The sequence below is a fragment of the Salvelinus alpinus genome, chromosome 17 (assembly GCF_045679555.1).
Source record: "Salvelinus alpinus chromosome 17, SLU_Salpinus.1, whole genome shotgun sequence".
NCBI lineage: Eukaryota > Metazoa > Chordata > Actinopteri > Salmoniformes > Salmonidae > Salvelinus > Salvelinus alpinus.
The window spans coordinates 34,054,999-34,072,022 of NC_092102.1; the positions used below are offsets into that span (position 1 = coordinate 34,054,999).

The 17,024-nt window shown below is 43.3% G+C and overlaps 1 protein-coding gene across 2 annotated transcripts in view; it reads left to right on the forward strand.

The window, feature by feature from the left end:
- The first annotated feature begins 338 nt into the window (after positions 1-338).
- LOC139542813 (fibulin-2-like) overlaps positions 339-17,024 on the forward strand; it is a 64,114-nt gene continuing 47,428 nt past the window's right edge. Inside the window, exons 1-2 of one of the 2 annotated variants that reach the window (XM_071348673.1) lie at positions 339-492; positions 11,647-13,151. In XM_071348673.1, the coding sequence (XP_071204774.1) occupies positions 11,768-13,151 (1,384 nt within the window). In that variant the 5' untranslated portion in view covers positions 339-492; positions 11,647-11,767. The remainder of the gene's footprint in view (positions 493-11,646; positions 13,152-17,024) is intronic. The other variant, XM_071348674.1, reaches the window with a different exon arrangement.

Here is a 17,024-nt window from a genome sequence, read left to right on the forward strand (position 1 = left end):
CAAGGTAATCAAATGGGCAAAATATGGGCATAATAGTTCGTGAGCTGCACAATCTGGTTGATTCAGCTGGAATTATAAGATCTACACAAAAATGTCTCAATAATTAAAATATAAATTGCGCCAGGGAAAATGACTGCATTCATCAGTAAACACAAGTGCAATGGCTAATATTGGAATGTGACAGCAAGCAGCCTATTTCAGTAAAGTAAAAGAGCAACGTGATGCAAGGAGTAGGGGATTGGAATTCGTTCAAGCGTGAATCAGTAGCGTAATAAAATAGAGGCGAGAAGTTATTCCAGACTTCTAATTTTCCGAAGTATTAGGAGAGCAAAGAAAGTTTTTGTTCCGCCCTTTCCTCTCTCCCTTCGCAGAGAGCGCTTGCACATCCCCCTTCCCTTTAGAACGCGCACAACTAACTTTGGGGACAACCGCTGGCCAGTAGATAATACAGGATAGTCTACCCGTCGCACAGTGACAGAACTGAGACCCAAGGTAAATATAAACTTTTCAATCACTGCCTTTGTACACATCATTGTGAAAATGTGTTTATGTGCTAACCTTATATAAGAGACTGCTTGAGATTATTTCCATTATGTAAAACATGTAAGAAGTATGGTGTTTTCCCACATTTCTACCCATCAGTTGTGTGCATGGCTTGGCATGACAGCATGTCACTGACTTGAACAGATTTGTCAGGCTATATTTTCGTTCCTTTCTCCAAATAACTAAGATATCAGCATTTTAATAATATATTAAATTATGCCTATTTCACACTTATTTGTTAAAACACAGAGAAAATGGGTTTAAATCATGTTTCCAATATAAAATTATGCAGTATTCTCTTCAATTATCCCTGAAGTCTAATGCTTATATCAATGTGTATGTAATGACAAAGTGTAAACAGTAATATTTGTTAAAAGTGATTTGGATTTATGTTGTGCACCTTATCACCCCTCAGGCTACTGACTTAATCACATTCAAGACATTCTTATGCAAAGTATACCAGATAACTTCAGTCTATCTTTAAATCTTTACAACAGTCAGAAAATACAGTATTTCAAAACCCTAAGACTAACCACAAACAGTACTGTTGAGATCTTTACCTGATGTTCATTATCATGTTAAATGTTTTCTGTGTCCTGGCAAGAGCTGTGGTTGACCAAGGTGGAGAGTGGGATGAGCAAGCCAAGCCCACAACCATTGTTTTCAGAAGCTTTGGACATTGTGTTAACAGATTGAAAAACGTACAATGTACTTTGTTTCATTGAAACAAATGAGTATTATCTATGTAAGCAAAGATACAGCGGCCAGATGTATCTTCCATTCACTTTAGCTTCTTATCACAGATTCTGATAGTGGTTGTGCGTGACACATATTTATACAATCAGTTTTATTTTCCCAGACAGACTTTCTATTTCTTTTTTGATTCTCAATCTAAGATGTGGCAGACATAGGAACAATCATGCCAATTGTCTTCACATGCCATGTGCTGAATTCAACATAATTAAAACACCAAACCAGTGGGGCACATGCCAGTCAAGACTGTGAGACCTGAAATGATTCCTTACCCGATGCATACAAAGCCATCATTGATTGTCTAAGTGGTGCATTAGTCTGTGCTGCAGTCCTTCTCATTCTGTGGTCTGGTATGATGAAGAGAGAGACGTAGCCCCAGATGTGAGAGAGGTAGCCAGAAACAATGTTTTACTTTCAGTTGGATGTCTGATGGCTCTCAAAAGCTTTGAATTTGAAAAAACTTTGAATGTGGAAAAGGAGATTGTAATATTTCATTTTGAAAACGTCTGCACTTGGCTGTGACTGCTATAACCTGTTAACTGTGCGCTTGGTTGAGTTTGACACTGAGGGGTTGTGTTAGTGTATGATGATAAAATCCTCACTGAAGGGAAGGCCGTGCATGGTCCCTTATATAATCAGCAATGAAGGAGGAATTTGCTCCTAGATAATAGGATGCCTCAACACAGAGCAGCACACTTTGGCATACTTACAGTCCATAACATTATATAGGTTGATAAACTCAACATTCTTATTAAAATATATTTAAACATAGTAATATAATATGTCAGGAGCATAGTATTTTAGAATATGTTGATATAGAACATTGACTGTATGCAGTTATGAGTTGCTTTGAGAGTTTAAAGACGTGTCAGGGCAGGTTTCTCCATACAACCAATGTACACACGAGCGTGGAGGGTATCTATTGAGGAAAATATACCATGTCAACACGGGGTGATTTTTGCCCTCCCAAACTGCTCCACCATATGTTGGAATCTATGCACCAGCAAGCTGTTTCTTAGCACTAAGGGGGCACTATGTGTGTCTTTTGAGTCTAACTAACACTGTTATTATTCCTCAACTGAGTGTTAAGCTCAGTGTTAAAGATTACTAAAATGTCAGGAGTAGATCGAATATCGTTTTTCATACACAAAATGTTTCACTTACAACAGGAATGTATTTTGGAAAATAACTTGTGGAATCATAAAACAGATTTCTTTGCTTGAAATGTCGCAGTGTATCTTATAACTGGACCAAGCACACGAGCAGTGGAGGAAAACAGGAAAAGTGAAATAGAAAACACTTAGTTTTCAATAATATGTTCTCTGATTTGAAGTCACATCACTGACTTGGATGACACACAAGTATAGAATTGTCTGAATAACCAGTCTGAATATGGATCACTGCAAAGATTGTTCACTACAATAGTGTAAGAAATGTATCTTATCAAGAACTTACACACTTCCCACATTGTGAATTGCAGATTTGGAAGCGATCGGGCACTATCAACCACATTACAAGCCTACTACTATATTGTGTTAGACCAGTGGTTCCCAAACCTTTTATAGTCCCGTACCCCTTCAAACATTCAACCTCCAGCTGCATACCCCTTAAAACATTCAACCTCCAGCTGTACCCCCTTTAGCACCAGGGTCAGCGCACTCTCAAATGTTGTTTTTTGCCATCATTGTAAGCCTGCCACACACACACTATACGATACATTTATTAAACGTAAGAATGAGTGTGAGTTTTTGTCCAACCTGGCTCGTGGGAAGTGACAACGAGCTCTTATAGGACCAGGGCACAAATAATAATGTAATAATCAATAATTTTGCTCTTTATTTAACCCATCTTACATATAAAACCTTATTTGTTCATCGAAAATTGTGAATAACTCACCACAGGTTTATGATAAGGGTATGCTTGAAAGGATACACATACTGCGATGTTGGGTTGTATTGGGTTGTCTTAAATCATTTTCCACACACAGTCTGTGCATGTATTTAATTTTCATTCTAGTGAGGGCCGGGAATCCACTCTCACATAGGTATGTGGTTGCAAAGGGCATCAGTGTCTTAACAGCGCAGCCAAATACAGAAATCTGGCAGAGGTTTCTGATTTAAATTCAATTTTCACAGAACCGCTTGTTGCAATTTCGATGAGGCTCTCTTGTTCAGATATTGGTAAGTTGACTGGAGGCAGGGCCTGAAAGAGATAACGAATCCAGTTGTTTGTGTCATCCGTTTCGGGAAAGTACCTGCGTAATTGCGCACCCAACTCACTCAGGTGCTTCGCTATATCACATTTTACATTGTCCGTAAGCTTGAGTTCATTTGCACACAAAAAATCATACAATGATGGAAAGACCTGTGTGTTATCCTTGTTAATGCAGACAGAGAAGAGCTCCAACTTCTTAATCAGAAAAACACATCACATCACCCAGATAGGCCAGTCGTGTGAGAAACTCGTCATCATGCACGCGGTCAGACAAGTGAAAATTATGGTCAGTAAAGAAAACTTTAAGCTCGTCTTTCAATTTAAAAAAACGTGTCAATACTTTGTCCCTTTATAACCAGCGCACCTCTGTATGTGAAAGCGTTACATGGTCGCTGCCCATATCATTGCATAGTGCAGAAAATACACAAGAGTTCAGGGGCCTTGCTTTAACAAGGTTAACCATTTTCACTGTAGTGTCCAAAACGTCTTTCAAGCTGTCAGGCATTCTCTTGGCAACAAGAGCCTCTCGGTGGATGCTGCAGTGTACCCAAGTGGGAGCAACTGCACGCGCGTTACCACTCCACTATGTCTCCAAGTCATGGCTTTTGCGCCATCAGTACAGATACCAACACATCTTGCTCAAAAAACTCCTGTGGCTTATTTTTCAAATTGGCATGTTTTGTTTCTAAATGTCTATGCAAGAGTGAAGGTTTCATTGAGTTGTGAGATAGTACTTTTGCACATATAACACACTATGGCTGAGGAAAGGCACTACTCCCAATATAAGTGAACCCCAAATCAATGTAGTTCTCATCATATTTGTGCTTCTCCGATGGTCCAACGTCCCTGTCTGTTGTTCGGTGCTTTCCTGGGTAAGGGGGCAGTAGCTCTTCGGCTGCATCAGATTCACAACTGTCAGTGGCCATGCTAGCTGGGCTAACAACAAATGTAGAATTACTGATGCTAGCATTGGATGTGCTCGTGGAAGCAGAACAACTTGTGTCGTCGACGGGTGCATGTGTAGTACTGCTGGTAGTAGCAGTACTACCAGTAGAGCTGGTATGTGTCTCTATGGAAGTGGGCCTTACTTTTTTTGACCATTTATCAATTTTCGAGCAAACGGAAAAAGCAGCAGCTACGTTTGGCTACATACGGACCGTTAGTGGAATTCCCGCAAGAGAGTAACGGTAAATGTGATTGGATGTTAATTGTTTGACTAGGCTACCTGTACTTGACATTGTGTTCTTATTTCGCTGAACACTAGATGGTTTAATTTTATTTTTGGCAGTGAAACGAGGTTACTCAGGTGAGAAAAAAACCTCACCCAAATGTATAGCCCCGGTGGAAAATATAAATGGACAGAATCTTAAAAAAAAAAAATGTGAATCACATTTTCATTTGGCGTACCCCTGATGGCATTGTGGGTACCCCAGTTTGGGAAAGCTGTGTTAGAGGATTAGCTTAGATCTCTGTTTATTATTGTATCTGTTGAAGTTGTTCATGCTCTGTCAGGTGCAGTACTGTAGGTGGAGTACTTTCATCTGTTAGTGTTCCTAACAACTTGTTACTGTACCTCAACAATACCCTCTTCATCTTAAACGTAACTTTATAAAGCTTTTTACAAGGCAATATTAAATTAAGTTGATATTGTTGCTGATAAACAATCTTCTGCTCCAAGCACTCTGTCAACTGTTTATGTGTGGGCCTCCAATTGTATTGTATTGTTTCGGCAGGTTTTGTTATTTCAGCCTTGCTTTTCTAACTGTGGAAAGTTTGTCTAGGGTTGTCCATATTTCCCCCCAACCCTATCCGGCGTTACCTGTAGCCAAATGTCCATGCCAATGTAATGTAAACCACAGCATGCATCCACAGCTGTGCTGTGACCCAAGAGAGTGGGCATGGAAAAACATACATTAGCTCAATGGTCAATTTTAGTCTAGGCATAATGACAGTAATGTTAGCTAGTCATTTGAACTGGGTCCCACACTGGTGGGACCCAGTTCAAATGAAATCAAATCAAGTTTATTTGACACGTACACAGGTTACAGCAGCTGTAAACAGTGCAGCAAAATGCTTACCTGCAGCTTCCTCAACAATGCAGTTCAAATATCAATACCAATAATATCAAAAGTCAATCAAATTCAATTCAATTCAATTTTATTTTATATAGCCCTTCGTACATCAGCTAATATCTCGAAGTGCTGTACAGACACCCAGCCTAAAACCCCAAACAGCTAGTAATGCAGGTGTAGAAGCACGGTGGCTAGGAAAAACTCCCTAGAAAGGCCAAAACCTAGGAAGAAACCTAGAGAGGAACCAGGCTATGAGGGGTGGCCAGTCCTCTTCTGGCTGTGCCGGGTGGAGATTATAACAGAACTATGCCAAGATGTTCAAAAATGTTCATAAGTGACAAGCATGGTCAAATAATAATCATGAATAATTTTCAGTTGGCTTTTCATAGCCGATCATCAAGAGTTGAAAAACAACAGGTCTGGGACAGGTGGCGGTTCCATAACCGCAGGCAGAACAGCTGAAACTGGAATAGCAGTAAGGCCAGGCGGACTGGGGACAGCAAGGAGTCACCACGGGCGGCAGTCCCGACGCATGGTCCTAGGGCCCAGGTCCTCCGAGAGAAAGAAAGAGAGAAGGAGAAAATTAGAGAGAGCCAAGATTTTCAAAATGTTCATAAATGACAAGCATGGTCAAATAATAATCAGGAATAAATCTCAGTTGGCTTTTCATAGCCGATCATTAAGAGTTGAAAACAGCAGGTCTGGGACAGGTAGGGGTTCCATAACCGCAGGCAGAACAGTTGAAACTGGAATAGCAGCAAGGCCAGGCGGACTGGGGACAGCAAGGAGTCACCACGGCCGGTAGTCCCGACGTATGGTCCTAGGGCTCAGGTCCTCCGAGAGAAAGAAAGAGAGAAGGAGAAAATTAGAGAGCGCCAAGATTTTCAAAATGTTCATAAATGACAAGCATGGTCAAATAATAATCAGGAATAAATCTCAGTTGGCTTTTCATAGCCGATCATTAAGAGTTGAAAACAGCAGGTCTGGGACAGGTAGGGGTTCCGTAACCGCAGGCAGAACAGTTGAAACTGGAATAGCAGCAAGGCCAGGCGGACTGGGGACAGCAAGGTGTCATCATGCCCGGTAGTCCTGACATATGGTCCTAGGGCTCAGGTTCTCAGAGAGAAAGAGAGAACGAAAGAATTAGAGAGAGCATACTTAAATTCACACAGGACACTGGATAAGACAGGAGAAGTACTCCAGGTAACCAACTGACCCTAGCCCCCCGACACATAAACTACTGCAGCATAAATACTGGAGGCTGAGACAGGAGCGGTCAGGAGACACTGTGGCCCCATCCGAAGAAACCCCCGGACAGGGCCAAACAGGAAGGATATAACCCCACCCACTTTGCCAAAGCACAGCCCCCGCACCACTAGAGGGAAATCCTCAACCACCAACATTACAATCCGGAGACAAGGCCGAGTATAACCCACAAAGGTCTCCACCACAGCACAAACCAAGGGGGGGCGCCAACCCAGACAGGAAGATCACGTCAGTAACTCAACCCACTCAAGTGACGCACCCCTCCTAGGGACGGCATGAAAGAGCACCAGCAAGCCAGTGACTCAGCCCCTGTAACAGGGTTAGAGGCAGAGAATCCCAGTGGAGAGAGGGGAACCGGCCTGGCAGAGACAGCAAGGGCGGTTCGTTGCTCCAGAGCCTTTCCGTTCACCTTCACACTCCTGGGCCAGACTACACTCAACCATATGACCTACTGAAGAGATAAGTCTTCAGTAAAGACTTAAAGGTTGAGACCGAGTCTGCGTCTCTCACATGGGTAGGCAGACTGTTCCATAAAAATGGAGATCTATAGGAGAAAGCCCTGCCTCCCGCTGTTTGCTTAGAAATTCTAGAGACAATTAGGAGGCCTGCGTCTTGTGACCGTAGCGTACGTATTGGTATGTACGGCAGGACCAACTCGGAAAGATAGGTAGGAGCAAGCCCATGTAACGCTTTATAGGTTAACAGTAAAACCTTGAAATCAGCCCTTGCCTTAACAGGAAGCCAGTGTAGGGAAGCTAGCACTGGAGTAATGTGATCAAATTTCTTGGTTCTAGTCAGGATTCTAGCAGCCGTATTTAGCACTAACTGAAGTTTATTTAGTGCTTTATCCGGGTAGCCGGAAAGTAGAGCATTGCAGTAGTCTAACCTAGAAGTAACAAATGCATGGATTAATTTTTCTGCATCATTTTTGGACAGAAAATTTCTGATTTTTGCAATGTTACGTAGATGGAAAAAAGCTGTCCTTGAAACAGTCTTGATGTGTTCGTCAAAAGAGAGATCAGGGTCAAGAGTAACGCCGAGGTCCTTCACAGTTTTATTTGAGACGACTTTACAACCATCAAGATGAATTGTCAGATTTAACAGAAGATCTCTTTGTTTCTTGGGACCTAGAACAAGCATCTCTGTTTTGTCCGAGTTTAAAAGTAGAAAGTTGTCAGCCATCCACTTCCTTATGTCTGAAACACAGGCTTCTAGCGAGGGCAATTTTGGGGCTTCACCATGTTTCATTGAAATGTACAGCTGTGTGTCATCCGCATAGCAGTGAAAGTTAACATTATGTTTTCGAATAACATCCCCAAGAGGTAAAATATATAGTGAAAACAATAGTGGTCCTAAAACGGAACCTTGAGGAACACCGAAATGTACAGTTGATTTGTCAGAGGACAGACCATTCACAGAGACAAACTGATATCTTTCCGACAGGTAAGATCTAAACCAGGCCAGAACTTGTCCGTGTAGACCAATTTGGGTTTCCAGTCTCTCCAAAAGAATATGGTGATCGATGGTGTCAAAGGCAGCACTAAGGTCTAGTAGCACGAGGACAGATGCAGAGCCTCGGTCTGACGCCATTAAAAGGTCATTTACCACCTTCACAAGTGCAGTCTCAGTGCTATGATGGGGTCTAAAACCAGACTGAAGCATTTCGTATACATTGTTTGTCTTCAGAAAGGCAGTGAGTTGCTGCGCAACAGCTTTTTCTAAAATTTTTGAGAGGAATGGAAGATTCGATATAGGCCGATAGTTTTTTATATTTTCCGGGTCAAGGTTTGGCTTTTTCAAGAGAGGCTTTATCACTGCCACTTTTAGTGAGTCTGGTACACATCCGGTGGATAGAGAGCTGTTTATTATGTTCAACATAGGAGGGCCAAGCACAGGAAGCAGCTCCTTCAGCAGTTTAGTAGGAATAGGATCCAGTATGCAGCTTGAAGGTTTAGAGGCCATGATTATTTTCATCATTGTGTCAAGAGATATAGTACTAAAACACTTAAGTGTCTCTCCCGATCCCAGGCCCTCGCAGAGCTGTGCGGATCCAGGACAGCTAAGCCCTGGAGGAATACGCAGATTCAAAGAGGAGTCCGTAATTTGCTTTCTAATGGTCATGATCTTTTCCTCAAAGAAGTTCATGAATTTATTACTGCTGAAGTGAAAGCCATCCTCTCTTGGGGAATGCTGCTTTTTAGTTAGTTTCGCAACAGTATCAAAAAGAAATTTTGGATTGTTCTTATTTTCCTCGATTAAGTTGGAAAAGTAGGATGATCGAGCAGCAGTGAGGGCTCTTCGGTACTGCACGGTACTGTCTTTCCAAGCTAGTCGGAAGACTTCCAGTTTGGTGTGGCGCCATTTCCGTTCCAATTTCCTGGAAGCTTGCTTCAAAGCTCGGGTATTTTCTGTATACCAGGGAGCTAGTTTCTTATGACAAATGTTTTTCGTTTTTAGGGGTGCAACTGCATCTAGGGTATTGCGCAAGGTTAAATTGAGTTCCTCAGTTAGGTGGTTAACTGATTTTTGTCCTCTGATGTCCTTGGGTAGGCAGAAGGAGTCTGGAAGGGCATCAAGGAATTTTTGTGTTGTCTGAGAATTTATAGCACGACTTTTGATGCTCCTTGGTTGGGGTCTGAGCAGATCATTTGTTGCGATTGCAAACGTAATAAAATGGTGGTCCGATAGTCCAGGATTATGTGGAAAAACATTAAGATCTACAACATTTATTCCATGGGACAAAACTAGGTCCAGAGTATGACTGTGGCAGTGAGTAGGTCCAGAGACATGTTGGACAAAACCCACTGAGTCGATGATGGCTCCGAAAGACTTTTGGAGTGGGTCTGTGGACTTCTCCATGTGAATATTAAAATCACCAAAAATTAGAATATGATCTGCTATGACTACAAGGTCTGATAGGAATTCAGGAAACTCAGAGAGGAACGCTGTATATGGCCCAGGAGGCCTGTAAACAGTAGCTATAAAAAGTGATTGAGTAGGCTGCATAGATTTCATGACTAGAAGCTCAAAAGACGAAAACGCCATTTTTTTTTTTGTAAATTGAAATTTGCTATCGTAAATGTTAGCAACACCTCCGCCTTTGCGGGATGCACGGGGGATATGGTCACTAGTGTAACCAGGAGGTGAGGCCTCATTTAACACAGTAAATTCATCAGGCTTAAGCCATGTTTCAGTCAGGCCAATCACATCAAGATTATGATCAGTGATTAGTTCATTGACTATGACTGCCTTTGAAGTGAGGGATCTAACATTAAGTAACCCTATTTTGAGATGTGAGGTATCACGATCTCTTTCAATAATGGCAGGAATGGAGGAGGTCTTTATCCTAATAAGATTGCTAAGGCGAACACCGCCATGTTTAGTTTTGCCCAACCTAGGTCGAGGCACAGACACAGTCTCAATGGGTATGGCTGAGCTGACTACACTGACTGTGCTATTGGCAGACTCCACTAAGCTGGCAGGTTGGCTAACAGCCTGCTGCCTGGCCTGCACCCTATTTCATTGTGGGGCTAGAGGAGTTAGAGCCCTATCTATGTTGGTAGATAAGATGAGAGCACCCCTCCAGCTAGGATGGAGTCCGTCACTCCTCAGCAGGTCAGGCTTGGTCCTGTTTGTGGGTGAGTCTCAGAAAGAGGGCCAATTATCTACAAATTCTATCTTTTGGGAGGGGCAGAAAACAGTTTTCAACCAGCGATTGAGTGCTGAGACTCTGCTGTAGAGCTCGTCACTCCCCCTAACTGGGAGGGGGCCAGAGACAATTACTCGATGCCGACACATCTTTCTAGCTGATTTACACGCTGAAGCTATGTTGCACTTGGTGACCTCTGACTGTTTCATCCTAACATCGTTGGTGCCGACGTGGATAACAATATCTCTATACTCTCTACACTCGCCAGATTTAGCTTTAGCCAGCACCATCTTTAGATTAGCCTTAACGTCGGTAGCCCTGCCCCCTGGTAAACAGTGTATGATCGCTGGGTGATTCGCTTTAAGTCTAATACTGCGGGTAATGGAGTCGCCAATGACTAGGGTTTTCAATTTGTCAGAGCTAATGGTGGGAGCCTTCGGCGTCTCAGACCCCGTAACGGGAGGAGTAGAGACAAGAGAAAACTCAGACTCAGACTCCGACTCGCTACATAATGGGGAGAACCGGTTGAACGTTTCTGTCGGCTGAATGAGCGACACCGGTTGAGCATTCCAACAGCATTTCCCTCCAGAAGCCATGAGAAAGTTGTCCGGCTGCGGGGACTGTGCGGGGGGATTTATACTAACGTTACTATCTGTACTTACTGGTGGCACAGACGCTGTTTCTTCCTTTCCTACACTGAAATTACCCTTGCCTAACGATTGCGTCTGAAGCTGAGCTTGTAGCACAGCTATTCTCGCCGTAAGGCGATCGTTCTCCTGTATATTATGAGTACAGCGACTGCAATTAAAAGACATCATGTTAATGTTAGTACTTAGCTTCGGCTGTTGAAGGTGTTGACGAACCATGTCCAGATAAAGCGTCCGGAGTGAAAAAGTTGAATGAGGGAAGAAAGTTGCGATGGAAAAACTAAAAATATAAACGGTAATTAAAAACAAAACAAAAAAAACGTAAAGTTGTCAGCTAGCAAAGTAAAGTAAAGTTGGCAGCAAAACGCACAGCAACACGTCTGCAGACTCAACAGGTAGTCAACAAGTAAGTAGAAGAAACAGACAACTTGGTGATTACATTTTGGTTCTGTCACTACAGTAACATAACAGAACAGATGTTATGTCTCTTTCATTCTCACAGGTTGAAGGAGGCCATTTGAAATCGGACATTCTCACTCTTGTTCGGCTGCAGAGGACTGGGCACAATTGTTATCAACAAATTACATTTTCAACATTTGTTCTTGGGGGGACTTTTATGCAAAATGAACCAAAATAATCTGATGCTGTTTCAATGTGTGCTCCTGTTGTGCCTGGGCACCTGTCTAAGCCAAAGGGACTGTACAAGCGTGGATTGTCCAGTGTTGGACAACTGCATCGAGGAGGTTTTGGAGAACGGAGCTTGCTGTGCCACCTGTGTTAAAATAGGATGCTCATGTGAAGGTTACCAGTACTATGACTGCATCCATGCAGGATTCCGGAATGGTAAAGTTCCAGAGGGAGAATCTTACTTTGTGGATTTCGGAAGCACAGAATGTTCTTGTCCACAGGGAGGCGGGAGGATCGGGTGCCATTTCATCCCGTGTCCCGAGATCCCTCCCAACTGCATCGCTGTCGCGGAACCCGCGGATGGGTGTCCGCAGTGTGAGCGCATTGGCTGTATCCATATTAACCAGAAATACAAGGCAGGTCACTCCTTCCAGATGGACCCTTGTCAGGTGTGTCACTGTCCTAATGATGGCGGGAGCCTGATGTGTTCCCCTATCCCTGACTGTGACTCTGGTAACGTTAAGAAGCCCATGATAGCAACAACCACACAGCACAACAACCCTCCGAGAGACCTCAGCAAACTGCATGATAACAAACAGACAAGCCCGCTAGACCCATTCGCCACCGCTAACACCCTACCTCTTTACAAAGAGGAGCCATCTGTCCTGGATGAAGATGAGGATTATGACTACACACTGCCTGACCCCACATCTACCACTCCACAAGACCTGGTCCAGCCAACAGAATCTACCACGGTGTCACCATCCTATGCTGAGACAAGCTCTTCTCCTTATGAGATTTTGAATGACCTGAGGCAGGAGCTGAGAGAGAGACTAGGAACATACGATCAGGAGCGAACAGAGGAGGCGGCCATTACTGAGGATCCACATCACATAGATCAGACCACCTCAAGGGCCCAGGGTGAGTCAACAACATCAACAACTAAACAGGAAGTGATCTCAGAGAGCCAAAGGCGTCAACAGGAGGTTGTTGACCGGGACAACAGGCATCACAGAGACAGTGACAGAATGATGAAGATTGACAGTTCGGAGGACGTCACACTAACTGTCCGTAGTGACAAGGGAGTGAGACACACTGGCCTCCACGGACAAAGAGACAGCCACAGCAGTCACCACCATGATGGCAGTCATTTATCCCAAAGTCATGGAAGGCACCTTGAGGAGCACCTTGAGGAGCAGCGTGAGGAGCCCAGAACGCCCCAGAGTAAACCTGACCAGGAGTCTTCATTCCCCACAGAGAAGTTCAGCCCGACCAGCAGAGCTCCTGTCACGAGGGAGGAGGGAGACCAGCTGGCCAGGAGACAGCCCCACACCCTCTTCAACTACCAGGGCCCAAACGAACAGCCTGGAAACACTGAGGGTAAGTCAACAACACTAATATGGCCACTGTGGTTTTGGTATAGTTGATATTGAACAGCTCTACCAGTCCACAGTCTAAAACAGTAAGGTACTGCCGATATGTTTCTATTCATTTTCTATAATTGCTTTATTTAACGTGAGTAAATCACATACAATGACCTTTGAGACCTAGTGAAAGGCACTATACATGACAGCAGTTCTTGTATATGCAATTTGTTAATTCATTAAAAGATAGGAACTACATTCATCCAATTAAATGGTTTGTACCTGTGACAACAGTAGCCCAGTGTTAGAGCCTCAGATGATTTACTGTCCTTTTTCTCTTACATCCTGTGTTCGATGTAGGAATTCTTAAATCAGTCTATAGTAGCTACTACTGTAGCTGGCGCTGGGTCCAGGAAAGCTATGGTTCATGGAAAGCATATGGTCCCTAGACAGTGAGTCTTCAACTTTCCTACTCACGACAGGGGTTGGAGATAACTATGCTTGTCTTTTTTAAATGTATTTTGTACTAATTTTAGTTAGGCATTTTATCAAATGGAAATTCCTTAGGATAACCTCTCAATAAAGGACTCCAATGGAGTCATTTGGAGAATTCAAGGATGTTTCCATGTTTTCTTTAATTCAAACCCAAAGTGACAGATTGATACAGTATTGTGACATTTCCGTATCTTCCTTGTGGCGTCTACTTCAGTGTCTTCCATCCTTCCAGGAGCCTCCTGAACACCGCTTTGCTTCTGGAGCAGTGTCACTCACGTACCATCATCAGTAAGCTCTCAGAGCTAGCAGGCCTCCCCAGGGCATAAATACTGTACAAGAGCAGATGATGAAGACATTAGTTAAATGTCTGGAGGATGGGTTAAGAGGGTACAGTGTTCATAGAGAATACCTATCTCTGCTTTCAACTTGAGGTCGTCTCATCTGTGACACATTCATAGGTAGTAGCTGTGATTGTGTATGCCCTCTAAATGGCCGCTGTGTGGGGCCTCCAATATGTTGGATAGTCTTCTCATGAAATCAGGTTTCACCCTGGGAGAAAAACCCCTCAATCAGATCATGAGATTCCTATAGGGTTTATGGGTTTACCTTTCAGAATGTTTACAGTAATACAGTGATTTGAACTGAATAAACTCCATGTGATTTCATCACCGCCACTGTACAGCTACTGAATGACAAACTAGGTCAGAGCTATGGGAGTTCGGACTCTTGCACTATACTGTAAATAGGTATCGTGTAACAAACAGTCATCTGTGGATTTTCCCAGCCTCGGCAAGCCATCCTGATTTACTACACTATCACTGTTCAGACCTGTTGGTATTTTTCTCTGCTTTCAGCATAGGAATGTATAGTATGTATTAGCTGTATGGAGGGTTTCTTTGGGAGTTAGCACAAGAGATACCTGTCACATACATTCCATGCGGAGAGGGTAGATTCTACGGGTCACGGATCAAGTCTGGACTCACGAGAGCGAGGAAAGAAATATGTCAGTTCTTGTCTTCCTCAGTGGCGTTGGTGTTTACAATTCACACAATTTGTTTACAAAGGCAAGGCGAAGGTCTGGTCAACCTCTCCAGTATGCCTTATGCCTGCCTGTGAGTAAATATCCCCCGGCCTGCCTTGGCTGCAGTGCAACACATAGATTTGTCTTGACAGATGCCCTCAACTGTTTTTCACGCTGCATATCAGAATATTAGGATATCATCCAAAAATTTAATGGTAGATTACTGTTGCTTCACGGTTGGTTGACTGAGAGAGTCTGAGTTCATTCACATCCATGCTTGTCCAACACACCCTGAGTATCTCTGCCCTGTTTGGAGCAGCGACATAGAGTTGACTGGCCTGGCTACTGTCCAGCCCATGGGTCAAACTGTAATTGTTAAGCAGGGCCGGACTACCACATTTGGGGCATGGGGGCCCCTACCTCCAGGTGGTCCCCAACCCATTTCTTTTGTTGCAGTTTTAAAGAGAATTTCCTGATATTCTACACATTTTGCCATGATGCTGAGAGAAAATGTTGCAGTTTTAAAGCTAATTTACTGCCATTCTATACATTTTGCCATTTCTTATGACGTGTTCATATGCTTGACCACCAGGGTGCCACCAACCCCCCCCCTCCCCCCAGAAAAAGTATTCGAGCCCCATGGAGGTCGGGGGCCCCAGAGCACGTGCCCTGCTTGCCTGGCCCTGTTGTTACTGTAAGGGTCAGAGGTCATGGTCACTGGGTGAAGGGAAAGAGATTCCAGCATGGTGACATCCTTAAGGACAGGAAGAGACTCAGTTGACAAGACCCTGAATAATGCCTGTTATCAACCCCCTTTAGGGCAGCATGCCAGAGTCTTTGGGAGAGGAAAGGAGAAAGCATGCACTACAAAAATACAACCATTTTTCACTACACATAAACTGGCCTAGTTTATATTGAAGTAAAAAAAAATATATATATTTTAGAGTCGATAACTACCCTGCTCCGTCTGGAGTCTGGGCTACTACCCTCCCTCTACCAGTTACAAGTTGTGGGGGTTTCTAGGCACTCCGAGGCTGTCATGGCCGTGTTGGTGTAGGATTTCACAGGGGGTTGTACCTGAAAAGGGCATAATACACATGTGATGAATGAGACCTCTGTTGTGGCCTGATTGCCAGGCGCTAATCGCTGGTCCCTCATGAGCCACTGTGATTACGCTTCTCCCATGAGGCACTGGGCCTCCCAATCCAACCATTAATCACTGGAGCTCCGCTAGACTTTCACACTCTTCTCCTGCTCATCAAGAAACGTACTTAGCCTACTCAACCAAGCTGAAGCCATTTTGGGATCGATTTGTTAAACAGGCATAGGAAAATGTAAGGCGTGTACAAAAAGTTCAAGTCATTTTGGACTTTTGTCCAAAACTCAATAATTTTCAGTTGCCACTATGCTGTAATTTTTGCCCTCATTATTTGTGTCAGGAATATACCAAGGAGGACATTTGTATCATTGCCGCTCACAACACCTACTGTTGCATCCAGGGCTGGATTAAGAAATCATAGGCCCCAGGACTTTTTTTAATATAGGCCCCGCCCATCCCCACTTCTCGGCACACCATCATTTTCTGTAAACAAATCCGTGCACCAAGATGTAATTCGATGTGTGATAAATGTACTGTTGAAGAAAAAGCCGCTTTATAATAAAGCCATAATAACATTTGCAATGTGGCATAGCCTACAGTTGAGCAGAGGTGTTTTTAGGATTTCCACACATGGGGAACATGTTAGCAATTCTACTTAATTTACATGATAGAACACATTATCTGAATCTTTTTTAATACCATACAAATTACCGAAATGAGTGGCTACTCTAACAATCTGAGATCAACAGGTCTTGAATTCAAACTAACAATAGCCATGGCCAATGAAGCGTCACACAGATTGAACAATATTAAGAGGCAATGTATACAGTGGGGAGAACAAGTATTTGATACACTGCCGATTTTGCAGGTTTTCCTACTTACAAAGCATGTAGAGGTCTGTAATTTTTATCATAGGTACACTTCAACTGTGAGAGACGGAATCTAAAACAAAAATCCAGAAAATCACATTGTATGATTTTTAAATAATTAATTTGCATTTTATTGCATGACATAAGTATTTGATCACCTACCAACCAGTAAGAATTCCGGCTCTCACAGACCTGTTAGTTTTTCTTTAAGAAGCCCTCCTGTTCTCCACTCATTACCTGTATTAACTGCACCTGTTTGAACTCGTTACCTGTATAAAAGACACCTGTCCACACACAATCAAACAGATTCCAACCTCTCCACAATGGCCAAGACCAGAGAGCTGTGTAAGGACATCAGGGATAAAATTGTAGACCTGCACAAGGCTGGGATGGGCTACAGGACAA